Raw genomic sequence first — 25,712 nt, 5'->3', positions numbered from 1 at the left:
GTCGGCGCCCGCGAGGCTCGGATCGGCCATTGGTCGGCGCGGCTGTCACTCATGCGCGCGGCAGCGGCGGGCCGGCTGTGCGCCCGGGAGCGGCTCGTGCGCGGCCGCTCCTTCACGGCCCTGCCGCGGGACGGGAGGCGCTTGCCCACGGCCCCGGTCTCCGAGGCAGCCGGCTGTGCCCCCAGCCCCACTGGGAGCCGGTTGGGCTCCCGCCCCCGAGGGAGCAGGCTGTGTCCCCGGCCGCGCCGGGAGCCGTGAGGTGAGGCGTCACTGTGCGCGCGCTCGCCTCAGAGCAGCGACGGGCCCACTCTCGCCCCTCAGGCGAACGGAGCCTCCCGCCGTGCTCGTGGTGTTTTATGTGCAGGGAGAGCTGAGAGGCTGGAAGAGGAGTCGCCTCCGGTCCCGGCGCTGCTCATCAGGCTCGTTCACCGCCGCCGGTCGGCAGCTCCTGGCTGCCCTCCCCGATGTGGTCGCGGGGCTGTGCGGCGCCGGCTCAGCCGGCCACTGACAACAGCTGGAGCCGGACTTGGACGCTGCGAGCTCCAGCCCTTGCTCAAGCCTGTGTGTGGGGCAGGGCCGAGAGTGCGAGTGGCCAAGCCATCCACAGCCACCTGTGCACGTGTGAGGCTGCAGGGAGAGGGAGCCGGGGCTGAAAGGACCAAACCACGTAACTGCAGAGGGGAAAGGGAAATCTGCTTCCTCCCTGTGTGCAGACTGGTGTTTGTACCAGAAGTAGCATGCAGAGATTTTACATAAGTAGCTGGTCTCCTTTATTGAGGGAGACAAAACAAGGAGCCACTGGAGAGGGTCCAGCAGAGGGCAACAAAGATGAAAGGTCTGAAGTATGTGTCTTATGAGGAGAGACCGCAGGAGCTGAGCCTGTTTAGTCCGGAGAAAAGTGAGAGAAGGTCTCATTAATGCATATAAGTACTCAAAGGAGGTTGTCAAGAGGGTGATGCTCAGCAACAGGATGAGGAGTAATGGCCATAAAGTAAAACACAAGAAGTTTCACTTCAACATTAGGAAGAGCTTCTTTATGCTGAGGGTGGCAGGGCACTGGAATAGGCTGCTCAGGGGGCTCATGCAGTCTCCCTCTCTGGAGATACACTAAACCCACCTGGCCGTGTTCCTGTGTCACCTTCTTTGGTTGGGAAGTTGGACGGGATGATCTCCAAAGGTCCCTTCTAACCCCAGCAGTTGTGTGTTTCTGTGCAAATTGTTTCAGCGGCAGCCAATTAAAGTCTTCTCTGCCTCCCTTAGAACGCTAGTGGTTGTTATTCTTTTAGTGTTTCTCTTGTAGCAGTAAACGGGGCCTTGGAGTGGGAAGCTTCCCAAATAGATACTGTAGCTGACAGACCTTACCGTAAAGGCAGGTTTTCATGGGGGCTGTTTGTCTCTCTGCTGAGAGTAACACAGATGGTAAAAATGGGATCCTTGGGCTCTTAGAGCATCCATCCCTTTGCCAGGAGGGAGCAGGTAAGACAGTCTGGAGATCTTTGCTGCAGAGTATTCCTTCTGCTGCTTCCCTGGGCTGTGTTTGACTTTACAGAGGAGGGCAGTGGAGGCCTCACTGTTTTAGGGTTTCCCTGTGCAGCAGGAGCAGGACTGTGGTGCCAGCGTCTGCCAGGCTGGAGCCAAGTTGGTCTCCCCAGCTCTCCCTGCAGCAGCATTTCTAGGGGGCAGCTGCCAGCTGCTCAGTAGTTGTTTGTGTGGTGATTTTTGGGAGAAATTGGAGTAGAGGAGGTTGTGGCCTCTCTGAGACAGTGTTGAAAAGCAACCATCAATAGAAAAATGGCAATGAGTGCTCAGGGAAACCCATAGTTGCTCCAGGGACTGTGAGTCAGAAAAGAGAGGGGCCCTCATTTCTCATGGATCACAGCAGGAAAATGTGGTTGTTGTTCTGTTTGTCTCGAACAGTTCCAAGTGTGATATGCAGCAGCTGTTTTGTAAGGTTTCATTTCCTTTGTCTCCTGCAGTCATCTTGTTTGTTTTTATTCCCCCTCTGTCTGGCTCTGCCTCTTCTCTCCTTTAAGAGACCGACTTCCCTCTAGCAGGGTTTGCCCTTTCTGGCCTTTCCATCTTTCAGATGTTTCCCTTCCCTCTATTATGTTGTGAGGTTTTCTCTTTCCTCTGCTCTTAGCAGTTCAGCTTTGGCTCTGTGTCCCCTTGTTTGCCCTCTGGGGATGGTAACAATGTGAAACAGCCTTGATCCGTGAAGTCCAGGTCTTCTGTGAGCATCCCTGCCAACCTCTGACTTGTGGATTATGAAGAGAGAGAGGAATAAAAGAAATAATCTAGGAGAGACTGAAGGTCTTCCTACAGGGAAACCAGGGTGATCCACCTGTGGGGTGGAGAGCCAAGGATTGGAGCTGAAGGTTGGTGTGTCAATAACTTTCTGGGACCCAGGATGGGCAGCAGAGCTGTGCCTGTGTGTGGGCAGCTCAATTCTGCCCTGCCGTGGGCACAGACTGGCCTCTGACCTCTGGAGATGGGCAGCTCTGGGAAGAAGCAGGTTGCAGGGCTTAGCTTTTTGGCTGTCCCGTGAGTCTCTTTTGGGGGTAGTCCTTTGTTACTGGTATGGTGTGAGTAATTGGTTTTGTGCTTGTGAGCTGGGATTAGGGCAAGCAGTCTGCATTCTGTCAGATGGGAACCTGTTATTTAGTAGACCTAACTCATGCTCTTCTCCTGCCTTGCCTTCTAGCCCAGAAGAGCTGCAAATGCTGTCCTGTGGAGAACCCACTGACTGTGGTCAGCTGGTGCTTAGCCAGTAACCTGTGATAGCACCAGGTGAATCTCAGCACTGACAGATCAGTAGGTGGCAACAAGGAACGGGTGTGGAAGCCAGAAACTTCACCACAATGAGATGCCTCACCCATCCACTGCTCAGGAAGTTGTTGAGCCTCCCACCTCAGTGTGTGCCAGGGCGAGGGACTCCAAGTAAAGGTGCTGTGCTCTGTCCAAAGCCATTGTTTCTGAAGCAGAGCTGCAGTGCAGGACCTGGGCTCGTGACTGCCACTGATATGGTCAACTATTGGCAGAAGGTGTTTGAGACAAATGGGATCCCTGAAGCACAGGAATCCAGTCAATATATTGTGTCATTTGTCCTGGGAGCAAAAACAGTTAAGTAATATGAAAAGAGTAAGGTCTCTGTGTGCTTCTCACTTTTTCATTTTCATTGAATCTCTTACCTTTTTATCTCATTTAGAGGAAGTAGAACAACTTATCCTCCCTTAGATGGCAGAGGGGGTGAGGGGTAGTGTATTACTGCCAGTAGAACACTCAGGGGTCTCTTAAAAGATCTTTTTTGCAGACACTGAAGTGTAACATAAACATCCATCCTGACTTGCCTGATGAAGTGATTCTTAATTTTAATTGTTTTTGTGAATCTCAAAAAGTAGCAGAAGAACAGTTGTAAAGGTTTGTTTCTAAACATGCAGATAAGTTCTTCTGATGGCTCTCCAGCTGGTTTCTAGCAGTCCCAGGTGACTGTGTTTGTCAGCATCCTGTGTCACCCTGGAGCATGCCCACAGCAGAGGACCCTCCAGTGGCACAGGTGGGCAGGTTTTAAAGTGACTTTGTCTTCAGTTTCAGAGTCTGGATTCCAAAAGCCTCCACACTCCACTTACAGCACTGCAGCAGGAGCAAATCCAGCAGCTGAGCCACAAGCGGCTACAAAGGTAGGAGCATCCTCTTGTACCTGTTCCTTTGGAGGGCTTTCCTTCAGCCTAAAAGCAGCCAGGAGAATGGCAGCAGAGGAAAGGCAGCTCAGATGTCAGCTGTGCTGTGGTGGTCTCTCATGGTGATTCAAATGAGGGGCACAACCTGTCCACCTGCAAGGCCACTGTCCAGTTGGTCAGGCCTCAGCTTGTACTGGTGCATGGGGTTATTCCTCCCCAGTTTATATGATTTCATATTACTACTTGCTGATTTTTATGAGATTCCTGTCAGCCCATTTCTCCAGAGGTCTCTCTGAAAATCTGCACACCCATCTGGTTTGTTAGCTACTCCCAATTAATTCTGTCACTGCAGGCTTGACAAGGGTGCTCTGTCCCTTCAGCCAGAGCAGCAAGGTATTGTGGGATATTGATCTTGGGGTAGTCCACTAGGAATCAGCCTTCAATTTAGCCTTGTGCTGCTGAAATCAGCCTTCCAAGCCTGACTGTTCAGTCTGTTTCCAGCCCACCTCATTTATCCAGTCTGTACTGCGTCAGTTTGTATATGAGGATGTTATGGGAGACAGTGTCAGAACCCTAGGGAAAATCAAGATATGGTTTTGATGCACCATACTGGTCATTGTGTCATGGGTGACTATCAGCTCATTCAGGAGGGATTTCCCCTTTGTACATCCACGCTGACCAGTCTCAGTCACCTTCCTGCACTTGGCATGTTTGGACACAGCCTCAAGGACTCTTTGTTCCATCACTTTCCCTGGTATCAAGGTGAGGCTGACTGACCTGTAGTTCCCAGTCCCAGTGCTTGATGACAAACTGGGCTGTGGGAAGGGAGCTCTCCCCACTCCCTCAGCGTGCACATGCACATTGCTCACGCAGTTGCTGGCCCTCGGCAGGGGTTGTGCTTAGCAGTGAGGAAAGCAGGCCATGAGAGCCCCTCTGGTCACCCAGTGCAGTCCCAGAGAGCTCACACTCCCTTTGCCTGCCGCAGGATGCCTGTGCAGTACGTGCTTGGAGAGTGGGACTTCCAGGAGCTGACCCTGAAGATGAGACCCCCAGTGTTTATTCCACGGCCTGAAACAGAGGTATGAATGGGAACGTGGTGGGGGCGGGCTTGGATTTGTGAGTCACGTGACAGGATACAATCAGGGCATTGCTGTGAAGGCATCCTGCATGCTGTGAGCCTGCAGTGATGAGGAAATCACATCACTCCACTTCTTTTAGATTGGGGGTGATTCAGAGCTTGTGATCTGGAGCTGATGCTAGTAACCTTTGCCTCCTGCCTCAGAGGAAGGGGTGTTGCAAGTTGATGTATCTCTTAATTACACAGAAATTATATTGCCATTGATGGAAGGATGTGGCTTTGCTTTCCTTAGTTCTGCTATAGTAAGGACTCTTGAGAAGTTCAAAACATCTACTGCTATATCCCATCCCCTGTATGCTTAGTGCATACAGGAATCTAAACGTGGTCCAGAGGTTGCCAGCAGAACCCTGCAGTAGTAGGAAAACAGTAATTCAATCCATAGAGCCTGAGTGTCCATGTGCTGGCTGGTAGGAAGTGTCACCTACTGTCTGCCTCGTGGCTCCATGGTGGTTTCTGGACAAATACAGGAAGCTGAAAGGTAAGTTCTGACCTGGGCTAGAATTAAATGTGACTGTCAGTCATAAGAGTGTAAAGGACAGCCATACATGACCAAGTTAAAACTCCGTGTTCCCCAGCATTCCTACTGCTATGGAAGAGCTTAAGATCTACATGGTGACACTTGCCCTGACAGTAGCCTAGTTTCACTTTCAGCACATGGACCATCCTAGTAAGGAAACTTTGTTTACTAGTCCTCAGGAAAGCTTAGGATTTACAAGGTGGGTTTTTTGTTTGGTTTTATTTTGGATTGATTTGGGGTTTTTTTACCTTCTGAGAATTTGTTTTCTTTTGGAGCCCATGTTAGCTTCTGGAGATGAAGTGGTCTTCTTACCTTGTCCATTTATGAGTTGCAGAAGCTTAAGCCTGTTTCAGTCTAGTAGTCACTTCTTCAGTTATTTGCCTGTTGTAATCTGCAAAAGTTTAACAGAAATTTAAGGACAAAGACAAGCTGAGCTTCTGTTGTGCCCTTTGAAGAAAAGGGTCCTACTGAAATCCGTGAAGGGGTTCCAGAGCACTTAATGGGAATCAGCACAGCTACGGCATAGAGTCTGAGAGAGGAAGAATATTTAGAACCAGAGCCTTGGTTTGGTGTGGGGCATCAGCAGCACCTCACGGAGAATCTGCTGGGCCCTAAATCATAGTGCTGACACTTGTGTCCAGAGAAGTTGGGAGCTCTCTGCCTGGTCTGGGTTGATCACTCTGTAGTGATTGAGTTTGGAGATGGAGCTCCAAGGAATAATTTTGCCAGCTGGAGCCAGCAATGGTTGCCTTTGGTATTGTCAACAGTATTTCTGCTCTGGATGATCCAAGAGAGTATTTCCAACCTCCAAATCCCAATTAGTTCATGGATGCAATGGGAGCATTGAAGTCAGGGAAAACTTGTATGTTCTGCAAGTCAAAATATCTGCTGGTGAGGCTTCCTCTGGAGCTGTGCTCTGGTTCTTCACCCCATGCAGTGCCAGGCTCAAAACAAAGGCCTATTGTGTGGGGTGGAAGCTGGGCTGGCCAATGCTTGAGAATGTTGTTAATTGAGCCCAGATGCCTAATTTTTGTAAAAGCATTTCTGCTGGCCCAAACTGAAGTGCAGTGCTGTGTTTGAAACCACTTAACATACCCTGGTGTAAAAATGGAGCATAAACAGCTTAACCCAGACTTGTCTGGCAAAACTTTATTTGTTGTGTCACTTAACTTACTATGAAGGCACATTTTTAGCACATTTATTACAGAAGACCGGAAGTTTATGATAATGATTCAGGAATGGAGCTCTGTGGGCAATGGAGAGTTTGCTTGTGATGTGCTGGGGAGGTTCGGGTGACAGGAAAGCCACGGGGACAAAATCCAGCTATTCAGCAGCACCTGGCAGGACGTGGCTGTAGACTGCTGCTGCTTCCAGGAGTTGTGTCCTGTGTGTAACCTGTGTACAAAATGGTGTCCAGATCTTTTCCTTCTGCTGGAAGAAAGGCTGGTGATTTCTGACTTTGTGTGATGCGTTTGGGTTGGGCTTTGTCTATGTTTTGTTTCATTCGAGTAATTTTTTTCAGCCTTCACTGGACTTGAAAACTGCTGTGGAAGTACCTGCTTTCAGAAATGTTAAAATTCATTGCATCTATTGCTTTCCTTTTGTTTAGAATTTGTCTGCAGTGTTCTTAAAAGCAGTAGTGCTGAAACTTTTAACCAGATAATTTCTGTAAATAATCCTTGTTCTTTAGGAAGCAGTTAGTTGTTATCCCAGGTTCAAGTTTATCTCTGACTGCACACACAAGCCACGTGTCTTGTTTTTGGCTGAGAAAATGTGACTCCCTAAACTGACTCAGTGCAGATACACAGGCAGCTTCAAAATTTTCTTCCTAATTTTCTGTATGTAGCTTCTACAGGTGCTCTTATGTGTTGGTTTGACTCTGAGGAGAAGGGAAGCCATGTTTATGACATGCATGTTTTTCTCTGGTTGCAACAGAAAGATTATGACTCTTGCTCCCAGCGCCTTGGTAATGGCATGAAATTAAACACAGCATGACCCCAACCACAAGCATTGTTTCAGCCCTGGGGACAGAGACACACGCAGAGAGAGAAACTCCCTTGTCTGCTTCATTCTGTCCTGTGTGAAATTTGCCCCCATGTCATCTGTTTAGTTCTCTCTCTGGTAGCTGAGCCCTCTCCTGTTCGCTCCCTCCGGGAATATTTGTGCAGCACATGTGGCTTTGTTCTGTTCCATGGGAATCTGGCTGGGAAGGGGACAGGCAGCCAGAAGCAGGGAAAGAGCAGGTCCTATTCAAGCTCTGGCCTGCTGGGAGGAAAGCTTTGGACTGGCTGCTGTGAGTGCTGGGTGGGTTTGTGAGGGCCTTTGGAACTCAGCATCCTCCCACCTTTCTCCTGTGGCACCACAGCCAGGCTTCTGCACTGGGGAATGTTTGCACCAAAGTTATGGGGTGTACACAATGAGTTATCTTTCTTAGGTGATTATTGCAATGTCAGGGCATCCCTCTCTCAGCACTGCTCCCTCACTATTAATGAAGAAGAAAAACCTTTTCCCAAAGCAAGTGTTTTTTGAACTCCTTAATTTTACAAGTTCAAATTTTGCTACTTTGCAAGAAGTTCAAGTTCTTGCTTTGGGACAAATAGGACAAAGAGGAAGAGTATTCAGCCAGCCGTGGATATGTCCTTCCTTTTTTTTGCCCGGGTGACTGCAGTCTCTCTGATCCTGCTTTGGCTAGGTCCAGGCCCCCTCCGAGGGAGGGGTGTGGGATACGCGGCACACCCGCCTGGTGCCCCCAGAGGGCGCTCCAGGCTCACTCTCGCCCAGTTCCTGACGGTTCGATTTCCCTGCCGTTATCCCAGGGTTTCTCGTGGTTCTGGGAAGGCTTAATTGTTCAGTGGAAACAAAAATGGCCATCGTTTGTGCCTCGCAGCTATTGATCTGGGCTCCTATAGCAGATGATGGGAGCAAAATGACAAGAGAAAAGGTGGGTGTGGAAAGGTCCCTTCTTCTTTGACAGTCAGCAGTTAATGACTGTTCTTAGCCAAAGCTGGATTTGGGACCATCCTGCTTCATAATTGCTAATGGATCTGTCCCCCACTGATTTGTTTAATCCTCTCTGGAGTCTGTCTATGTCTAACCTCCCTGGCATCATCTGACAGCAAATCTTGTATTTTCTAGGTGGGAAAAGTATGTTCTTTGGTTCTGGTGCTGCCTGCTTTTTTAAGCATAAAGGAAAACCTTTCGTTTTTACTGTATAACACTTTAATAATTCACTACAGCATTTGTAATTTTTAGTTATGTCTCTGTCTATTCTTTTTCCACCTGTGATTTTTAAGCTCTTTTGCTTGTTTCCCAAAATAGGTTTTTTTCCCATGATAACATGCTTGAAAGCTGAATTCAATACTGTTTACTTGCACCTGCCTGTGGAATGGCATTCATTGTGTGGGGTGTTCTGTGAAAGCACTTGAGTCAAAGATTGGCTCAGAGAAACCTTTAATGAAGTTTAACTTCTAGATAAACATAATCATTAAAATTTCAAGAAGGTCCAGCACACAGAGAAGGGAGAATTTTCTTTTCCTGACCTGTATATGCAAATAAACAGATTGCAGGGTGGGCCCTGTCTCTCTCCAGTGTTTTATGTCAAAGCAGTGACACATTTTCTGTTCCAATCAGTGCTGAAAGGAAGCCTTTGATGCAAAAATGTCCTTTCATTTCCCTAATTTCTTTACCACAGATGGATACTTCTTGGAAAGGTCTGAAGGTCATACTGTCTAGTGAATACAGCCATTAATCAAGAGTCAGAAGATTGGCTTTTTTGATAGTTTTGCCTCTGAGCAGTTGTCTCTTCAAGGGAAGGCTGCATCCCCTTTCTGTGTAATGGGCTTCCCAGTTTGGGAAGTGAAAAGACTAAAAGTGCCCTGTCTTGACAAAGCTTAAGGTCCTTTCTTGAAATATGTGTAGACTTGTATAAAGCATATTAAACATAAATAGAGTAGAGCATTATTTAATAAATCAAAAATTATCTGCTATCTTTAAAAATAGAGCTGTAAGCAAATGTGCTAAAGATGGAGCGTTGCTGTTGTGGCCTCACAGATCAGATTTTGCCCATATGATAGGCAATACTTCATCCATGTGTTGGAGGAGAAAAATAGTTTCTGCAGGTGGGCTGTGGCACAGACACTGGGGAATGAAGTCACAAAAGAACCAGAGCAATTGGAATTGCCCTTTGAGCTAGGCACAGGTGTTTTACAGGATCATGCAGAGAGACAAATAGAGCAGCCTGTGCCTTGTGGCTGAGGCACTTGCGCTGCCAGAAGGGCTTGGAGAAAGATTTGGGATTGCCAGTGTTTTAGGGATATTGGCTGACCAGGAGCACCCACGTGTTGCTGCCCAGTGGGCTGATGGGATCCTTGCATGTGGGACAGGGGAATGCCACGTGCACGTAGCAGCATTAAATAATGAGTATTGCAGTAGTGGAATAGCTGCAGAACTATTGTGTCCAGTTATGTTACTGGCTGCTTGAGGAAGAAGTGGAAAATTAGATTTGGAGAAAAAACACTATGTGGATTAATAGGTTGAAAAAGTCTGCCTTGTTGTTGAAGACTGTGTAGCTCATCAAAGACAAGCTTAGGGGTAAATTATCTGGCACAGACAGCAGAAATTTGAAAACTGAAGTCTCTCTGGTTTCACAGACAAGTGTATAATAAGCACTATAAATGCAGGGCAGAAGAAAAGGTGCACATCTCAGCAGAGAGTGTAATTAAATGCTGAAACAGCATAGCAAGAGTCTGTTGCTGGCCACTTGAAAATCAGGACAGAATGTTTTCCCCGGACAGATTTCTTCCTGTTCAAAAGGAAATGATGGAAGAAACAGGGTTGTTCCTGGCTGACTGGCCAAGATGAACTGTGTTGGTAGTTTCTGCTGGCTTCCTATGCAAGAAAACAAGACTCTGCTAGTGTAGAGAATTTCTTCCAAGCTGGTGATTTTCAGGAGAGACAAAAAATAGAAATTTAAAGCTAAAATTTGTGCTGAAGGCAAGGAAGGCAGCAGCTGTTCTTTTGAGTCATGCACAGACCTGTCCCTCAGGTTAACTTATATAGACTTTTCTAATATGTTCTCACAGATCTCTCTGTTGTTAATGCCTGTATTTTGGGGGGGGGGGTTTAATCTCCCTGTTGTGGTTGAAAGATCCTCCTGTTTCCATGCATTTCCACCGAGTCTTGTAGCTTATCAGCAGAGAAAGCAGGATGTAGGACTAGAACTGGAGAAAAACAAGCTTTAAAATGGCTGTGACAGATGGGACTGAAGAAGATTTCCTCATGGTGGGGGGGAAATCCTTTTCCTCTCCCAAGCTCTTTTCTAACATCCAAGTAACAAGAGCTAGGGATTAGCAAGCTAGCCTAGTGCATCTGTCCAGATGCTGTGTCTGGCAGTGGTCAATACCTGTATCTGCAGAGAAAGCAAATACCTTTCTTCTGGAGAGGTGTGCCTGGTGTGCCTGGCTCGGGCTCTGTGCTGGACACCTGAGGTACAGCCAGTGCACAGCAGCTTGGATCCACTCTTGCCCCTCAGGCATGGCTAAATTTAGATGTGACAGCTATGGTAGTTTCTCTTGGGCACGAGCACATACGGGTTGCTGCCTGTTGGTAAAGTCATTCCTGGGTGCTGTCACAGCCTCTGCTCCAACAGATGAAGCATCACGTGGCATGTGCCCTGACATCAGGAGCAGCTGCTGTGTGACCAAAGCCAAACCCCTGCCTCAGTACTAGGTGTGTTTTAACACGCTTGTCTGTCATTGCTAATGCCTAAAGCCACCCTTTCTTTCAGGATCAGTGGCTCCTCTGGAGTTACTCAGGTGCTTTGATTCCCATCCATTTATAGTGGGACTTCCATGGGTTTGATCCCCACATGGGCCATTCTCTTCAGAGCTGGACTCAATGATCCACGTGGGTCCCTTCCAGCTCAGAATATTCTGTGATTTTTCTCTTTCCTACTATAGTGCCCGGCAGAAGAGCCCAGGACAAAAGCCCTGCTTGCCCATGAAGCAGTGGGCTGGTTTGATGGCTTGGTTTTGGAAGTGGGTTACTGGCAGGGATTTTCTAGGGCTATTTGCCATGGAGTTGGGTTTCCAGCTTGGCTTCCTGGTGTTTGTCATGTGCTGATTGGGAGCCAAGTGGGCAAACAAGACAGGAGAGGTGATTGGGTTAATATCAGATCAGGTTCTATGGAAAGTCCTGGATTCTGAGAATAGAAGTTTCTGGAAAGCACACAAATAAGTGAAACATTCCCAGGAAGTGAGTGAGAGCAGAGAGAAGGTTACCAGGGTTTCCCTGGGTTTTTTTGCTTTCCTTCTTCAGTTCAGTGACCTGGGAATTTAGAGTCTCCTGCCACCCTGGCTCTTACCCCTGGAACCTTGTCTTCCCTGCTTTGCCCTGGGGCATGGAAAAAGGGTGCTTGTAGGGAATGCAGTAGTAGTTTTTGACTTCCACCCTTGCCTTTCCCATTCCTCACTTCCTCTTGTTTATTTAGTTAGTTTGTCCTTTTTGATGGCAGAAACATCGGATGGGCCCTTCCCAGGTGCTGGGCTGTTGCAGAGGATCCCCTCAGCTCTGTCCCTGTGCTCAGCTCTGCAGCCAGCCTTGAGCCCAGGAACCTCTGCTGCCTCCTCCTGACTGTCTCAGGGCTGGAACCCAGCTGAGCCTGTACTGGTTCTGCCTGGGCTGCAGCTGTGCAGCCTCTGTGGTTTGGGTGCAGGCAGTCCCTGGCCTCTCACTGCTTTGTGCAGCTGCAGTTCCAAGAAATGCAGTGAACCAGAGCCCTGTTCACAGGGCAGAGGTGACACCAAGAGCCTGTGAGAGCAGAGAGGGTGCTGGGGGGGCCTTGGGGAACCACACTTGTGGGTGGAAGTGAGAGGCAGAGGCTCGGGGGAAGCTGGAGGTGTTCACAAAGTCTTGAATTTGTTGCACTCAAAGAGAAGGTGGGGGGGTGGAGCCCAAATAAAGGACAGTGTGAACTTAGGGTGAATCTGGCAATGAAGCAAGATTTCCTGGAACCACAAGGTGAGAACAGCCTGTGAGTGGTTTGGCTAAGAGACAAAAACTTGAGAGCCTCTTGAGTGGTGGAAGTTAGGTAGCATGAGAAGCAAATATTTGTGTCCCCTGTACAGGTAAACACAGGGTAATCATAGAATGATGGAACAACTGGGGTTGGAAGGAACCTCTGCAGATCATCCAGTCCAGTCCCCATGCCAAGGCAGGGTCACCTGGTGCAGGTGACACAAGAATGTGTCCAGGTGGGTTTGGAATATCTCCAAGGGGGAGACTTCATGCCCTCCCTGGGCAGCTGTTCCAGTGCTCTGGCACCATCAATGTAAAGAGTTTTTTCCTCATGTTGAGGTGAAACTTCTCGTGTTTTAGTTTATGACCATACATAAGATTTGCTTCAAGAAAAACCTCAAGGGGCTACTGAATCCACTTTTCCATGTGACTTCTGTCTCTTCCTCCTGGCTGTTTCAACACCTCTGCTCACCTATGTATGGAATGAAATGTGCAGTCTGTCCCTGCATGCAGGTGTCACCAGCTCCATCATGGGGCTGCCCAAACCATGTAGGGGACCTTCCTTCCCTTTCACCTTGCTGCCATTGCCAGCAAAAGCAGACAGAGGATTTTAGATTCTTTCTGGTTCTGTCTGCTTGCCATTCAGTCTCTTCACTCCTTCCAAAACTGACTTTTGCTGAAGGAAGGAGCTTCTTGCAAAGACTAGAGGAGAAAAGTTCTTCAAAATGTTCCATTTCCCCGTTCTGACACAATTCTCACACTGATACCCGTGTGTCTGTATACCAGCTCCAGGATGAAAGTAGCTCTGCCAGTACCTGTAGTACTGGTTAGCAGATTTTTTTTTTTGTTGTTGTAGATTGGGTTGTAACTGACAATAATGACTCATACTGTAAGCAATAATTTGAATGTTAATAACTCCACAATTGAGAGTTCATTCTACCCAGTGATTGGCATGCTGTGAGCAAATATGGAATTGGGTCACAAAGTGTTTTCTTTTATTTCCCAGTGAAATTTCTGTAATTTCATATCCCAGCCTTCAAAGCTGGTGATCAAACTGATGGTTAAAATGGATTTTGGTAATGTTGGCAATACATTAGCTGGTGTTTGTGCTCTGAATCTGAGAAGACATGGGGTATCCTACTCAGTAAAGACCCCAGCCTTTGGCCAGTTGCTGTTGTCCCAGTCCCAGTTTCTCTGTGCCAGTCCCAGGCACCTCTTTTTAGCACCATCAGCCTCTTTGTTGCCTTTCCCTCACTGTGGTTCCAGTAGGATTCTTGTGCAAAGGCTGGGAATGTCTGACTTGTCTATTTTGTAGTCTTTGTATGAACACTGTAGTAGTCAGCCAGAAATACTTCATCTCCCAAGATGAGATTTGAAAGGGGCTCTGCTGTGTTCTGCAAAGTGCTGTAATTTATCAATTTCCAGTGGTGATATTTTGGAGGTGATGGTGTGATTGGAGAAGTACAGATTTTGCCTGGATCATTTGCTAGAAGGTGAAAAATACTGAGAAGAATCTGACTAATACAGTTTCAAAACAATTTTTGATAATTTAATCATTCCTGAAATCCAGTGGCAATGGAAATGGGATGACAGGACATGCTCTGTGTCATGGTTGATGGATTTTCCTTATTGCCAGTTAGAATACATCTTCTTCTTTGCTGGCCAATTAGGTTGAAAATAATTATTCAACCTTTTATTGTAGTGAGGTACTAATGTCTGGAAAATGATGCCATTCCTTTAGGTTGTCCCATTATTTTTTATGTCTTTTACTTTTCCACTATTATGGTAAATGTGTATTATGAGAAAACCAGCCTTTGCCTCAGTAAGAATTGAAATGAAATAACCAAGACAATGAGGTAAGGCAGTCAGAAAGCAGGACTCAAAGCCTAAGTAATATCAATGTCCCATTTTATTTGTATTTTATGTGGTAAAACCTGAAATCAGTCAATTTTAAATGGGAGCTTTGGCAAGCACACTAAAATGCTTTCACTGTGGAATGTGTAAAGTAGGCATTCCATTCAAACCCATCGAGCTTGAAATTACTAATGAGAAACCTTAAGGAAGTTAATAAATGGTTAGAATAGTTCTAGTGTATGGAAGTCATATTTGGACATTTGTAATCAGTAACTTGTGCTACTCTGGGAACAGATGGTTCCAAGTTACTGTGGAGATTTCCAGGAAATGTTTGTAAGTGTCCAGAAATGGCTGGTATTTAAAGAAGTGATTTAATAGCCAAGCAGAACTTTTTGTGTGCCTTTTCTTCTGTGGTCTTGGAATCCTCAGCACCCCACCTGCTTTGCCAAAGCAAGCTGTAGCTAAAGTCTCTGGCTGTCTGCAGTGCCCAAGTCTTTTTAGGCTGATTCATCTGGAGCTGTTTGAATGGCCAAAGCCTCTTCTCACAGAAGTGGGTAGATCAGGTGTTTATTTTTCCCTTTTGCTGTCTGAGTCCTGTAATAGTTTCCTCCAGGTTGGGAGCCTGTGAGACTGTTTTCATCCATAATTGTCTAGGAAAGAAATCCCAGAGCAGCAGTAAGGAATTTGTGATTTTGGAGGCTGTTAGAAAAACTCCCACATGAGGGCAATGCCAGTAATGACACGGTGACCAGGGCAGGGCATTGTAATGTGGCTCCTCATCCCTGGCTGAGTATATTCAGATATCAGTCCCCAAACTTGCCTGCTCCAGGGATGGTTCAACAAAGCTCATCTACCTGAATGCTTCATTTTTGTACCTGTTTGCATCTCCCTTCCCACTTACTGCACATGTGGAATGGCCTGTCATGAAGGATGACAACAGCTGTGAATCTCTTCAGAGGTACTGCAGCTTTGCACAAGGCATCTCTTATGCTGCACCCCAGTAAGGGTGAGAGATCCAAGGAGAGGCTTCTGCCCTTATGCACAAGCCTGTCCAGTTCAGGCTCCTGACAAAAGTCATTATAAAGTAACAGAGAAGCTGACCTGCCTGCCAGGACTTGTTCCTTTTAAATATTCCAGCTTATGCCAGTTATTTTTTGTAAATGTTGTTAAACTTTCTGGATTTACAGGAGAGATCCAAGAGCAGCCCTCTCAAGTAGAGAATGCTAGGGAAGACCTAGGGCAGAAAGCCTGTGTGTGCTGTTGGCCCCTGAGAGCACAAGGATGGGAGGGAGCTGAGAGCACCTGCTGAGCTGCTGATGCACTCAGAGTGTTCATAAGGTTTCCATCTTACAGTTTTCTCCAGTGAATAACAAAGGAAGTTCATGCTGCAGTCAGAGGGAGGCACATGTGTGCTTTCTCTTTTATCTCATTTTCACAAACCTTAGAAAACTTTGAGACTTTCCTGCTGTATTGGATTTTATATAACATGGCAAAGGGATTTAAAACAGAAAAGATTGACGTGAGGGAGGAGGCAGAAATGGCAGAACTGCATACAGATCCAGGAGCATGGATAAAAATCTTTTCCGTGTGACTTTATAGCAACAAAATGTAGGAGTCCACAATCTGAAATCCATGCAGGGAGCTGCTCATTTGGATCATTTAGTAACTCATTGCCTTGGGTTTTCATCCGCAGGTTGGATTACTGGTTTAGATGCAGTCAGGAGCTGTGCAACTGCCTCCTGGTCCCCTACTGTACTGAGACTGTGTAGAAATCTTGAGTTCTGAAGCTTACAAATTCTGAAAACCAAAATTTTGGAGTAAGTGGTGTTGCAGAAGATAATGTGCTCCAGCTGTCTGGTTATTGTTTTTCCCAACAGTGCTAGGAGATTTCAGAGGGTCTGTGGGAGATTGTATCCTGAGGATTTGGTCACTAATCAAAGCACCCTGTGGGGCAGATGGAGCTGAAGTGATTTCTGGCATGTCAGTTCCATTACTACCATCTGTGTTTTTAAAATTAGCAACAAAAATACACTGGATTGGTTAAAGAGTCAAGAAATTTAAACTTCAGTCTTCAGATCACAAAGGTGTGATCAGAAGAATTGTGTCAAAACAAAGGCGTGATCAGAATTGTGTCAAAACAGCTCCCTAAGTAATTTTGTTTGTTTGTTTTCTTAGGACCTTGTCTCTTTAGTTGTGGAGGAAGAATTTCAGAAATGTGAGAATTCAGCCCTCTGTTTCCCAGCTCCTGTTCCTCATCCTGTGATCCTGGAAATTGGCTGTGGCTCTGGAGCAATTGCTCTGAGTCTGCTCTGTAAACTGCCACAGGTGAGCTCCCTGCAGTGCTCCTGGTACAATCATGTGCTGATGCCTGTGTTAGAGGACAATCTCACCCTGCTCATCTTCATTGAGATGTCACAAACTTCTCTGAAGGGACTTTGGCAGCTCAGGTCTCTGACAGGCTCTGTAAGTTTCTAGTAGGTAGAGGAGGTATATTTGGGAATTGCTCCCTCTCCCCATTTGTCTGCAGGAATAGCAAAGGCATAATCAGAATGAAAGACGTGAATATGCTCATTCTTGAGCTGCTGCAGCTCACTAATAATCACCTTACCTTGAAGCACTGGTGGGTGTTGGTTTAAGATACTAACCTGGACTGAGGACAGGAGGGACTGAGGCAGGGGCACACACTCTATTTGTTGAATTTATGGGGCAGTCATCTCTCTAAACCACCTTGCTGTGAATGAAAATTTCTAGTCTCTAGGAAACCGAAGACTAAATGATACAGAAAAGGGATTACCATAGCAGTGTCAGTACTTGGGATCAATAAGACAAGCAAATATCACTGCCACAACTGCCAAACCACATTTTTGTAGTCTTCTGTTCCCTAGTAACAACCCACAGCTTCTGAATAGAGTCAAAAAAGCAGGAGGGGACTGAGATCTGGGTGACCAAAGCCCTTCTTGCCCTGATTCTTGTGGTGTGTAACATGTTTATGGAGATACTCCTGGTCAATAAAATGAGAAATGAATCCAATATCTCATTGCCTGTGGTCAAGGCAAAATATTCCCCTCTCCTCAGATCTGCAGACCAGCCAGTTCCTTCTCAAGAATGAAAATTGCTGTGGCCAGCCCCTCCTCTTGTAGAAGTATAAGCCCTGCTGTGTAAGAATTAGAGGTTGATGCCTCTAATGGAAGGGGTGTTCCTCCTCCCAGTGACCTGAGAAGGTTAATATTTGAGCTTCATGACTTCAGAGTATAATTGCTCTGATTTCCTGAGTTGGGAGAAGAGCTTCATGCTCTTTTCCTTGCTTGTTAATTTAAAGAGCTGTGTCAGTCTGTCTCTGTAACTCATGACAGTTCTTTCCCAGCCCAAACTGCTGTACCCAGGGAAATAAGGAGCCTTGACTGATAAGAATTAGTGGTAGCCACACTGACAGCTAAGTGGAGTTACACTCTGGGTAATCTCCTTTGTGTTTGAGGCAGAATTTGGCACTAAGGTACTGAGAAAACAGCAGCACTTCTTCATTTATGGTCTCAGCTGTGTCCTTCACCTTAAGGGTGAGCTTCATGTGTGTGGGTGCTGGCTTGGGACCATGAAATTAATCCCCTTAGGAGTGATGGCAAATCACACCATCATCTCCAAATGCCAAGCAGTTTCTTCAAGCACGTGTCCTCTGTGTAAATCCTACCAATATCTATGCTTAAAAAAACATCGAGCATAGCAAAACCAATTTCGGCCTTTGTCTGTGGTTTTCCCAAGGTGAAATTGAAGGTCAAACAAATCTCTCTTTGTGGAGCCCTGTCTCTTACCATTATGCTGGAGAATTTTTAAATACCTGACATGCAGTCAATACAGGCATTGAATCTGTCTAAGGACTGCAGTGGAGTAACTGTGTAAAAGGTGTCTGCATAACAGATGGAAAATGCCAGGATCTGTGTCCAAGTGGTTGTGTTTGTGTTGAGAGGGATCCTGTCTGTGCTAGGAAGTGTAAATCCAACAACATGACCTTCCTGCAGTCTGTGCCTAGCCCAGACTAGCCAGTGTTGTCTCACCCTGCCAGGAGCAGTGAGGGATCAGTGAGGTGAGTCACTGTGGCTCTGTTGTTGTCTGTTCTGGTGGGCTGTTGGCTGTGCTGCAGAGAGCCTTCAGTCACCTTAGTGCTTTACACACATCACTGTGATCCCAGCTATGCCCTGCATGCATTCCTCAGGAGCTGTTCCTTTCAGGAGCCAAGAGTGAACAGTCTCTTGTCAGTTTTGATCTTGCATGTTTGGCAGAGCATGTCTGCTCAGGAATCTTGATGTTATAACACCTGCTTGGTGGATTTGTTTTTTCTGATCCAGAGCAGAGTCATAGCCATGGACAAAGAGGAGGCTGCTGTGAATCTCACCAGGGAGAATGCATACAGGTACAAGACCGCATATTACTCATTTTTTTGTAAATTGTTGCTTGAGAAATACCAAGAGTTGTCAATACTTGTGCATGTCTCATGTTTATCACCACTGGAACCAGAGACTGTTTAGTTGTTGAGCTCCTAAAGTGTGTAACAATTTAAAAAAAAAAAAGCTTATGTTTACCAGAGTGTATTTCTTTGGCTTGTGAGCACAGTTTGCAAAGACAGCAGCCTAAATAAAGCAGGGGTACTCACATGCTGTTTGTCAAGGGTTTTTAGAGTGTTTTTTGGTAGCTATTCTTACTCCTGTCTGTGAACTCAGGAAGCTCAAGGCTGAAGTAGAAATGTTTATGTCACTTAAGAGGTTAAGGACAAGTGTATCCTGAGACTTTCTCTCTCTGGCTCCCTCAGTCATTATTGTTGTGCTTGTTTCTGTCCTTGCTCCTCCAGAAATGCTTGCACAGTCAAGTAGCACTTTTCCTTTGACGTGCTGCCTGGTGTCCCTCAGCATCCTCCCTGCAGTCTTGGTTTGGTGGGAGTGGTGCTGCTGGATCCCATGCAGTTCAGACACCTGTGCTGTGGCAGGATGGATGTTAAGAGCTGCTGGCTCAAACACATTGTGCTGAAGTCAGAGAGATGTCTGTCAGGTTGTCCTTGTCCTTCCTAGAGGCTCCACTTCCTCACCAGGTTCTTCTGTCAGGTTGTTCTGGACTGTCACTACCACAGGGAGCCTCAGAGCTGGAATCCCAGTATGCTTCTGAGTCTCTGCAGGCTTTATCAAATGAGCTCCAAATTGCATTCACATCCTCAGTAACTGCTGGTCCCTAGGCATTCATTAGAGCCCTCTCAGAAAAAATTCCTGTTGCTATTTCTCATGGAGTCCAGTACAGCTGTGAGTCTCAAGAGGTGCTCATTAACTGAGATTTCTGTCCACAGACCCACATACCCCTCTTTTCCCAAGCTGGTGCCAGCACTGAGGGGGCTACTTCTGGTGCTGGCTGCTCTGGGCTGCATTTCTTCACTTCTTTCAAGTCCCAGCTTGTGTGTGAGTCTCAAGAGCTGAGTAGGAACAAGCTCTTCCCAAACTGATCACCTCACTGTTACCCTTTGCCTCCTAGCCCAGTTACAGAGAATGGGGAGCAGAGGTTTCTTCCTAATGTGTCAGTGTCAAACCAAATTCTGTTGCAATTTTTCATAGACAGAATAAAAGCTGGCCAGATCTTTGTCTCCTTGATAAACTATAACTCTGACCTCTGGGGAAAATTGTCTTGCTTATTAACATTGCTTGTTGGCTCAAGAGTGGATGAGGGACTATAAATGCCATGTCTGAGAGTTTCATATTTCTCCGTGGATATTTTCATTGTGTCTTTGTGATTGTGTCCCTGGCATGGTGCCCTGTAGCTCCTGGGAGAGAAGCTAGCAGGATAAGCTGTGTTACTGCTTGACTGAACCCAGCTTAGATCCTGCCTGCTTTTCAGAGCTCCCTTATCCCAGCTGTGCTCTCTAGATGCTTAGCTGAGTCTTACTGCATCAATCCCAGTGCCAGACCCATCTGGGCACATGGCACACAGTGCAGGAATCCCTCCCTTTCCTGACGCCCTCAGGACCACAGCCCTCAGCAAAGGGAGTAGAACCTGGGTGTGGGGCCACTGTGGGGGGAGGAGAGAATATGTTGGGAAGATCTTGGCAGTTGTGAATATATGTGTATTAGATAAGAGATGCAATATTTAATTATCTGTTTGTAGAATGTACTGTTCATGAACACAAATACACCTCCTAATCTTTCTTCTTTCTGTTGTTGCATCTTGCATCTGGAATTTTACAGGTTGCAACTCCAAGAAAGGATTCACATCATCCACCAAGATGTTTCACACAGTAACTCTTTTCACTCTTATAGTCCCCTTTGTCTTTTTCCCTTTTTGTCTTTGATGGGTGGAGGGAGGCATGAGAGACAGTTTCTTGGGGAGGATCTTGACACTGAGCTTATAGGGAAGATGCTGTCGTTGAGAGCTGTTTGTGATTCTTTTTCTTTTCTAGGTTCTGCCAAACAGCTGTTGCTCTGGGGCCCCATAGATGTCATAGTCAGTAACCCCCCATATGTTTTCCATGAAGACATGGCTTCCTTGGATGCAGAAATCCTCTGGTAATCAAACAAAGAGATTTTTCTTCTCCTGTTCCTTGAAGCAAGGTTTTCTGTCTGCTTCCTTGTACTACACACAGTTGCATACAAAACATGTAAATGTAATAAACACAAGCAAAATATAGGTGTGTTTATTTGGGATATAATAATACAGGCTTGCTTTGATACTGCTAACATGCCTGAAGCAACATGGAAGTGTTTTAAAGATTTGTTAAAATAGAAAAAGTACACAGTTTGAAATTAGCAAGTTCCCAATCCAAAACTGATTGTTATGCATGTGAGAAGAAAGTCCTGCCCCCTCCTCTGTACAAGATGTTCACCAGAGCAGGTTCTGGCAGCTGAGCTTTCTGCATCGCAGCTGGCTCTGCTGGGCTAGCCACAGCCTGAGCTGCTGTTTGGCATGGATCAATCAAGTCCTTGCTGTACAATACCCTTGCTCTCTGGCCAGCTTAGAGAGAACAGACCTATGTGTTGGATCCCAGCTACAGTAGGCTCCTAATTTTTAGAAATACTTCAGGGGATGTTTTCTGCTTGTGCTGAATGTGAGGTTCCTCAGCCCAGTGGAGCTGCCTTCTCCCTCCCTGTATTTCCCATGGAAGGGGTGAGTGCTGTCCCCTGCTCTGGGAGAGCTGGAGTTCAGGTGTGTCAGGTGCACCTTTCTTTGTGGGGTGATGCATTCTCAAGGGCCATAGGAATTGCTGTCAAATGTCTTTTTCTTCCCACACTCCAGCTATGAGGATCTTGATGCCCTGGATGGGGGAGATGATGGCATGAGAGTCATCAAAACAATTCTGGCTTTGGCTCCTTCTCTTCTGAAGGTTTCTGGGTAAGCACTGCAGTCTTTTGAATTTCATGTCTTTTATCCATCCACTTCTGTAAATTCTGTACTTCCCTGTATGAAAACAAAACAAGAGGGAAAATAGTTGCCAATTGCCCCCTCATTGCCCCAGGTAATAATTTTTAAAATGTCATGTGTGCAAGCAAAAGTAGCTTGAAGTTGGTTAATAAAGTGGTGTGAGCCCTTTCCTTGGCTGTTGGTGGCGTTTCCTGGTCATTAGTGAAGTGAGAATCTTTGAAGGTGAAAGCAGCAACAAAACCATGGAAGAGAGCAGTCAAGAAAGAGAGTGCAGAAAGCAGGGGAGCTTGCTACGGTGAGTACCTGATGGAAGGAGAAGCAATGGACATCTCTTTGGGGGTGGATGTAGATCCCCACTTCCCTCCCACCCTTTCATTAGGGGAAAATTCTTTGTTGTACTAGTATAGAATACTGAATATCCCAGGAAAATGAAGATCAGTCAGGGATAGTTTCTTAAATGTTAAATTTCTCCATGATTAATATTCAAGACTGGTTGTTCCTATTCTCTGTCACGTGGGATCCATTTTGAAGATCACCATGCTGATACCCCAAAGTCTGGGTGTACTGTTCATGTGCCAGGGCATTCACACATCCTGTTGAATATTCCTGACATTTGGCCACCATAAGAGAGGTCATTGAAAATCTGCTGTTTTGAGAAGAAGAATGGGAATATTGAGAGGCATAGTGCATGCAGAATTCATTCCTCATGCTTTGCATGACCACAAGAGCTAAAGATGCTCTTCAGAATTTCCCAGCATTAGAGACTGGTCCTGTGGTGTTGTTTCTTAAGACTATTTCATTTCCTTCTCTTTTTGCTTGTTTAATAAGATCAAGCCCTCATTGAGGAGTAGAAGTCTTTTAAGGTCAGAAATGAGATCCACACCCAGCTTGTAGTTAGCCTGGTGAATTTGTAGGGAGTATTCAGTGTGGGATGTTTTAAGAGTTCTCAGGAGAGCATTTGATGGGGTTTGGCTTGTGTCCTTAGCCTGCTAAACATGTCCCTTGTTGTGTCCCAAGCCATAACCAACTTCATCACTCCCTGTGCCTGTGAGCTGGGATGGTTCTGCTTTGTCACAGGAGGGAACATGGGGAGTGAGCCAGTGTCATAAAGCCTGGCAGAGATGGAAATTGCCCTGCAGTGCCCAGGCCTGATCCTGGTGTCCTAACTGAGGTTATTTCATCAGTTCTATGTAGGCCTGAATGCTGGTGTTGTTTTCATAACTGATTTATGGAGGCATTAACTGTGGAAGAATGTGTGTTCTGACTTGTACTTCATGTCTCTTGCTGCTTATACACAGAGGGACTTCAGACTGCCAGGCCAGTGCTCTGTGTTCCTGCAGCATAAAAACTGCCTTCTGCCTTTAAATCTTTGGGGGTTTCAGAAGCACATGGCTGGTGGACTCTCTGGGTGAACTTCAGAAGGGCTCATTACATCTCGATTCAAGGCTTTAACTGCTCAACAGAGTACCATGAGAATTCCCCCCAGGATCAACACTTTCTCTCCTGAGGGAGGCAGCTGGGATCTGCATCTTATGTGGACAGCTATAATCTGGTTTAGGGTTGTTGGACTGCACTGTGTTTATTGACCTTTTCATTTCCTGCACTGGTCAGAGTCACACAAAAAGAAAGATCTTAATTTTTATTAGTTTAGCAACCTAAATGTGCATCTCTCCAATTCTACTCCCAAATGTGTCTTTTCAGGAGCGTGTTCCTGGAAGTTGATCCCAGGCATCCAAATATGGTGGAGCACTGGCTACAGGCCCACCCAGAATTACTGCTCACCCTCCGTGCCATTCACAAGGACTTTTGTGGCAAGTAAGTCTTTTTTTGCCTTTGCATTTTTGGAGGTTTTGTGTCTTTTGAAGAATATGTCCCTGCACCTTTATGTATTGAGTGAACCCAGAGCAGCTTCACAGCTGAAGCCAGTCTTTGACAAAGTAAGGGCTCCCTGGTTGTACCTCAGCTTTCTGATATTCTGAAACAGCCTGGCAAGTGTTTGAGTGAGAAATTCTGACCCAGGTGAGCATTTCTGATGGGGTGACTGGTTCTGGTGGGGTTATTGCCATTGGAAAATTACTGCTTTTATAGGATGGAGGTAGAGGCACATTGTCCCTGGTGACACTTAAAGCTCTGGTCTTTCTTGTTTCCACAGGCCTAGGTTTCTGCACATCCAGAAACAAAGCAGCTGACAACTGTCAGACATAACTCTCCTTGCAGGATGCTCTTTGCTCTTGAGCCCAGCTGAACAGCTGGTTGAAAACTCCTTCTGCCTTGTGAAAGTAATCTCCATTCCCCGGAGTGTTGGACTTTTCATGCAGTGACAGACCCCTCATATCCTAACACAGACCTCGTCCAGAAAAGCAGAAGTTCAGCTGAGCATGTGGAAGTGTTTCACCTTCCTCAGGGAACTGCATGAAACATTTTAGTCTGCTCTGCTAAAGTGACTCAATCATCTCAGGACCTAAGATAGAAGAGTTCACAGCTCCAGATTAAAAATACAACTTCTCAACATGCCAAATCACCCATTTGGCCTAGAAAGAATTTAATTGTATTTTTTTAATTGGCCTTGAGATACATTTATATAAAATGTGACCAGATGGGGTGATAAGCTCAAGTCCTGGCATATACTGGCACATGGATTTGCAGGTATAACAGGACGTAACTGTTGTGCACATTTCAAATGCAGTTCTGTTCCAGGATCCTGATGCTCCAATAGCAAAGCAGCCTTTGTTTCCCACTCCTGCTGAATGATTGTCTCTGAAGGATCAGTGCACATGTTACAGCACCTGAATTTACAGCCTTTGACATTTGGTGGATGCTGCCAGAAACGGTCACCACATTGTAATAAAGACAGTGCTTCAGACTAGGGTCCTTAAAAGAATTTCACTGCAACTGTTCAGAGATGCTGGCAGACCTGAATAAATATCTGGCACCCACACATTGCTCTGATAATAATAGAAGTGCCTAAATTCCACATGAGATATTTAATTGCAACACTTTAAAGAGAAGGCCAGAGTCGCTACTCTGCTTTTGCAGATGGAGAAGTTGAAAAACGAGGTGAAATGACCTGCACAAAGTTTGACAAGCTGAGTTTGGAGTAGGACCCAGTCTCTGGACAGGCGTGGGAGTAGCTGAGGTCTGTCTCTTTGGGAAGGATGACTCAGACTAGGCCTGCCTGAAACAGCTCTGAGAGAAGTCCCTAAAGTGGGCAGTCAACATCATGTCAGTGTAAATAATGGCAGGATTAAATTCAAGCTGCCGCTTGCTGGTGCTGCTGTTTCCAGTGGTGGAGGTTCCCTTCTGGACCATAGCTAGCCAGGGAAGGAAAGAAAGCAAGCCAAGGAAAGGGTCTGCTCTGCCAGTCCAGATGGAAGCAGTTGCTGGGCCAGTGGAGGTGAGCTCTCAGGAGGGGTGGGAGCATCCAGACAGGGCCCTGCTCTGTGTGTGCCAGAGAGGAGCTCTCAGGCTCTGTCCAGGCTGACCTGGGGCTGCACAGCCAGGAGCATCAGGAAGGAGATGCAGCAGCAAACTGAGTCTGTTGGAAGGCTGCAGCAGGTTCACAGGGTGTGTTACATGAGCCCTGATACATCTGTTCCCTTTCCCCTCTGCCTCTCCCACACTCTCACTCCTCAGATGAGTTTTGCCCATCCCCTTCACTCCTGAACATTGGCTCTGCTTTCCCAGAGACACCTGAGCTCTCTCTGATGAACCAGTGCTTGGGTTCCAGCTGGAGCCTTTCCCTACTCACAGCTCTGTTCACAGACTTGCCTTTCACCCATTGTAATCTCACATTACATTTATCCACTCCAGTAGTTTATCATGTCCTGTACACTCTCTACTTGAATTTTTGTGTCTTCTCTGGCCTGCAGTACCTTCCCTGGTTAAACACAGTAGAAGAAATCTAGGGAGAGAACAAAAATAGGTCACTTAAAGTGCACTTGAGCATAAGTTTGGAAATACCATTTCAGTACAGCTGATTTCTGGCCTCCTAGAGCTGTGAGTACAAAGTACAGTCAAAGTGTATTTTGTGTGGTTGTGGCTTTTTTTCCAATAGTAATTTAGGGGTATTAAGTTCAGTTTGTCAGACTCTGTTTAAAAATTAAATTTAAAGAAATGAGTTCTCAGA

General features: G+C 46.3%; 1 protein-coding gene across 6 annotated transcripts; it reads left to right on the top strand.

Moving 5' to 3' along the window:
* Nucleotides 1-52: 52 nt before the first annotated feature.
* HEMK1 (HemK methyltransferase family member 1) lies at nt 53-25,712 on the top strand. 6 transcript variants are annotated; one of them, XM_059856256.1, is made up of 11 exons: nt 58-259; nt 2,702-3,119; nt 3,586-3,677; nt 4,663-4,756; nt 16,376-16,525; nt 18,541-18,605; nt 20,416-20,465; nt 20,628-20,733; nt 21,461-21,556; nt 23,288-23,401; nt 23,739-25,712. In XM_059856256.1, exons 2-11 carry the CDS (start codon nt 2,859-2,861, stop codon nt 23,773-23,775), a joined length of 1,065 nt encoding a protein of 354 aa, XP_059712239.1. In that variant the 5' UTR covers nt 58-259; nt 2,702-2,858; the 3' UTR covers nt 23,776-25,712. The 6 variants fall into 6 exon arrangements, with proteins under 6 accessions (XP_059712238.1, XP_059712241.1, XP_059712237.1 ...); XM_059856258.1 differs by having other exon boundaries at nt 56-259; nt 2,702-2,787; nt 20,416-20,733; XM_059856254.1 differs by having other exon boundaries at nt 56-259; nt 3,592-3,677; nt 20,416-20,733.

This window comes from Haemorhous mexicanus, chromosome 11 (genome assembly GCF_027477595.1).
Source record: "Haemorhous mexicanus isolate bHaeMex1 chromosome 11, bHaeMex1.pri, whole genome shotgun sequence".
Classification (NCBI taxonomy): domain Eukaryota; kingdom Metazoa; phylum Chordata; class Aves; order Passeriformes; family Fringillidae; genus Haemorhous; species Haemorhous mexicanus.
This window is presented reverse-complemented; position numbering and strand designations above follow the sequence as displayed.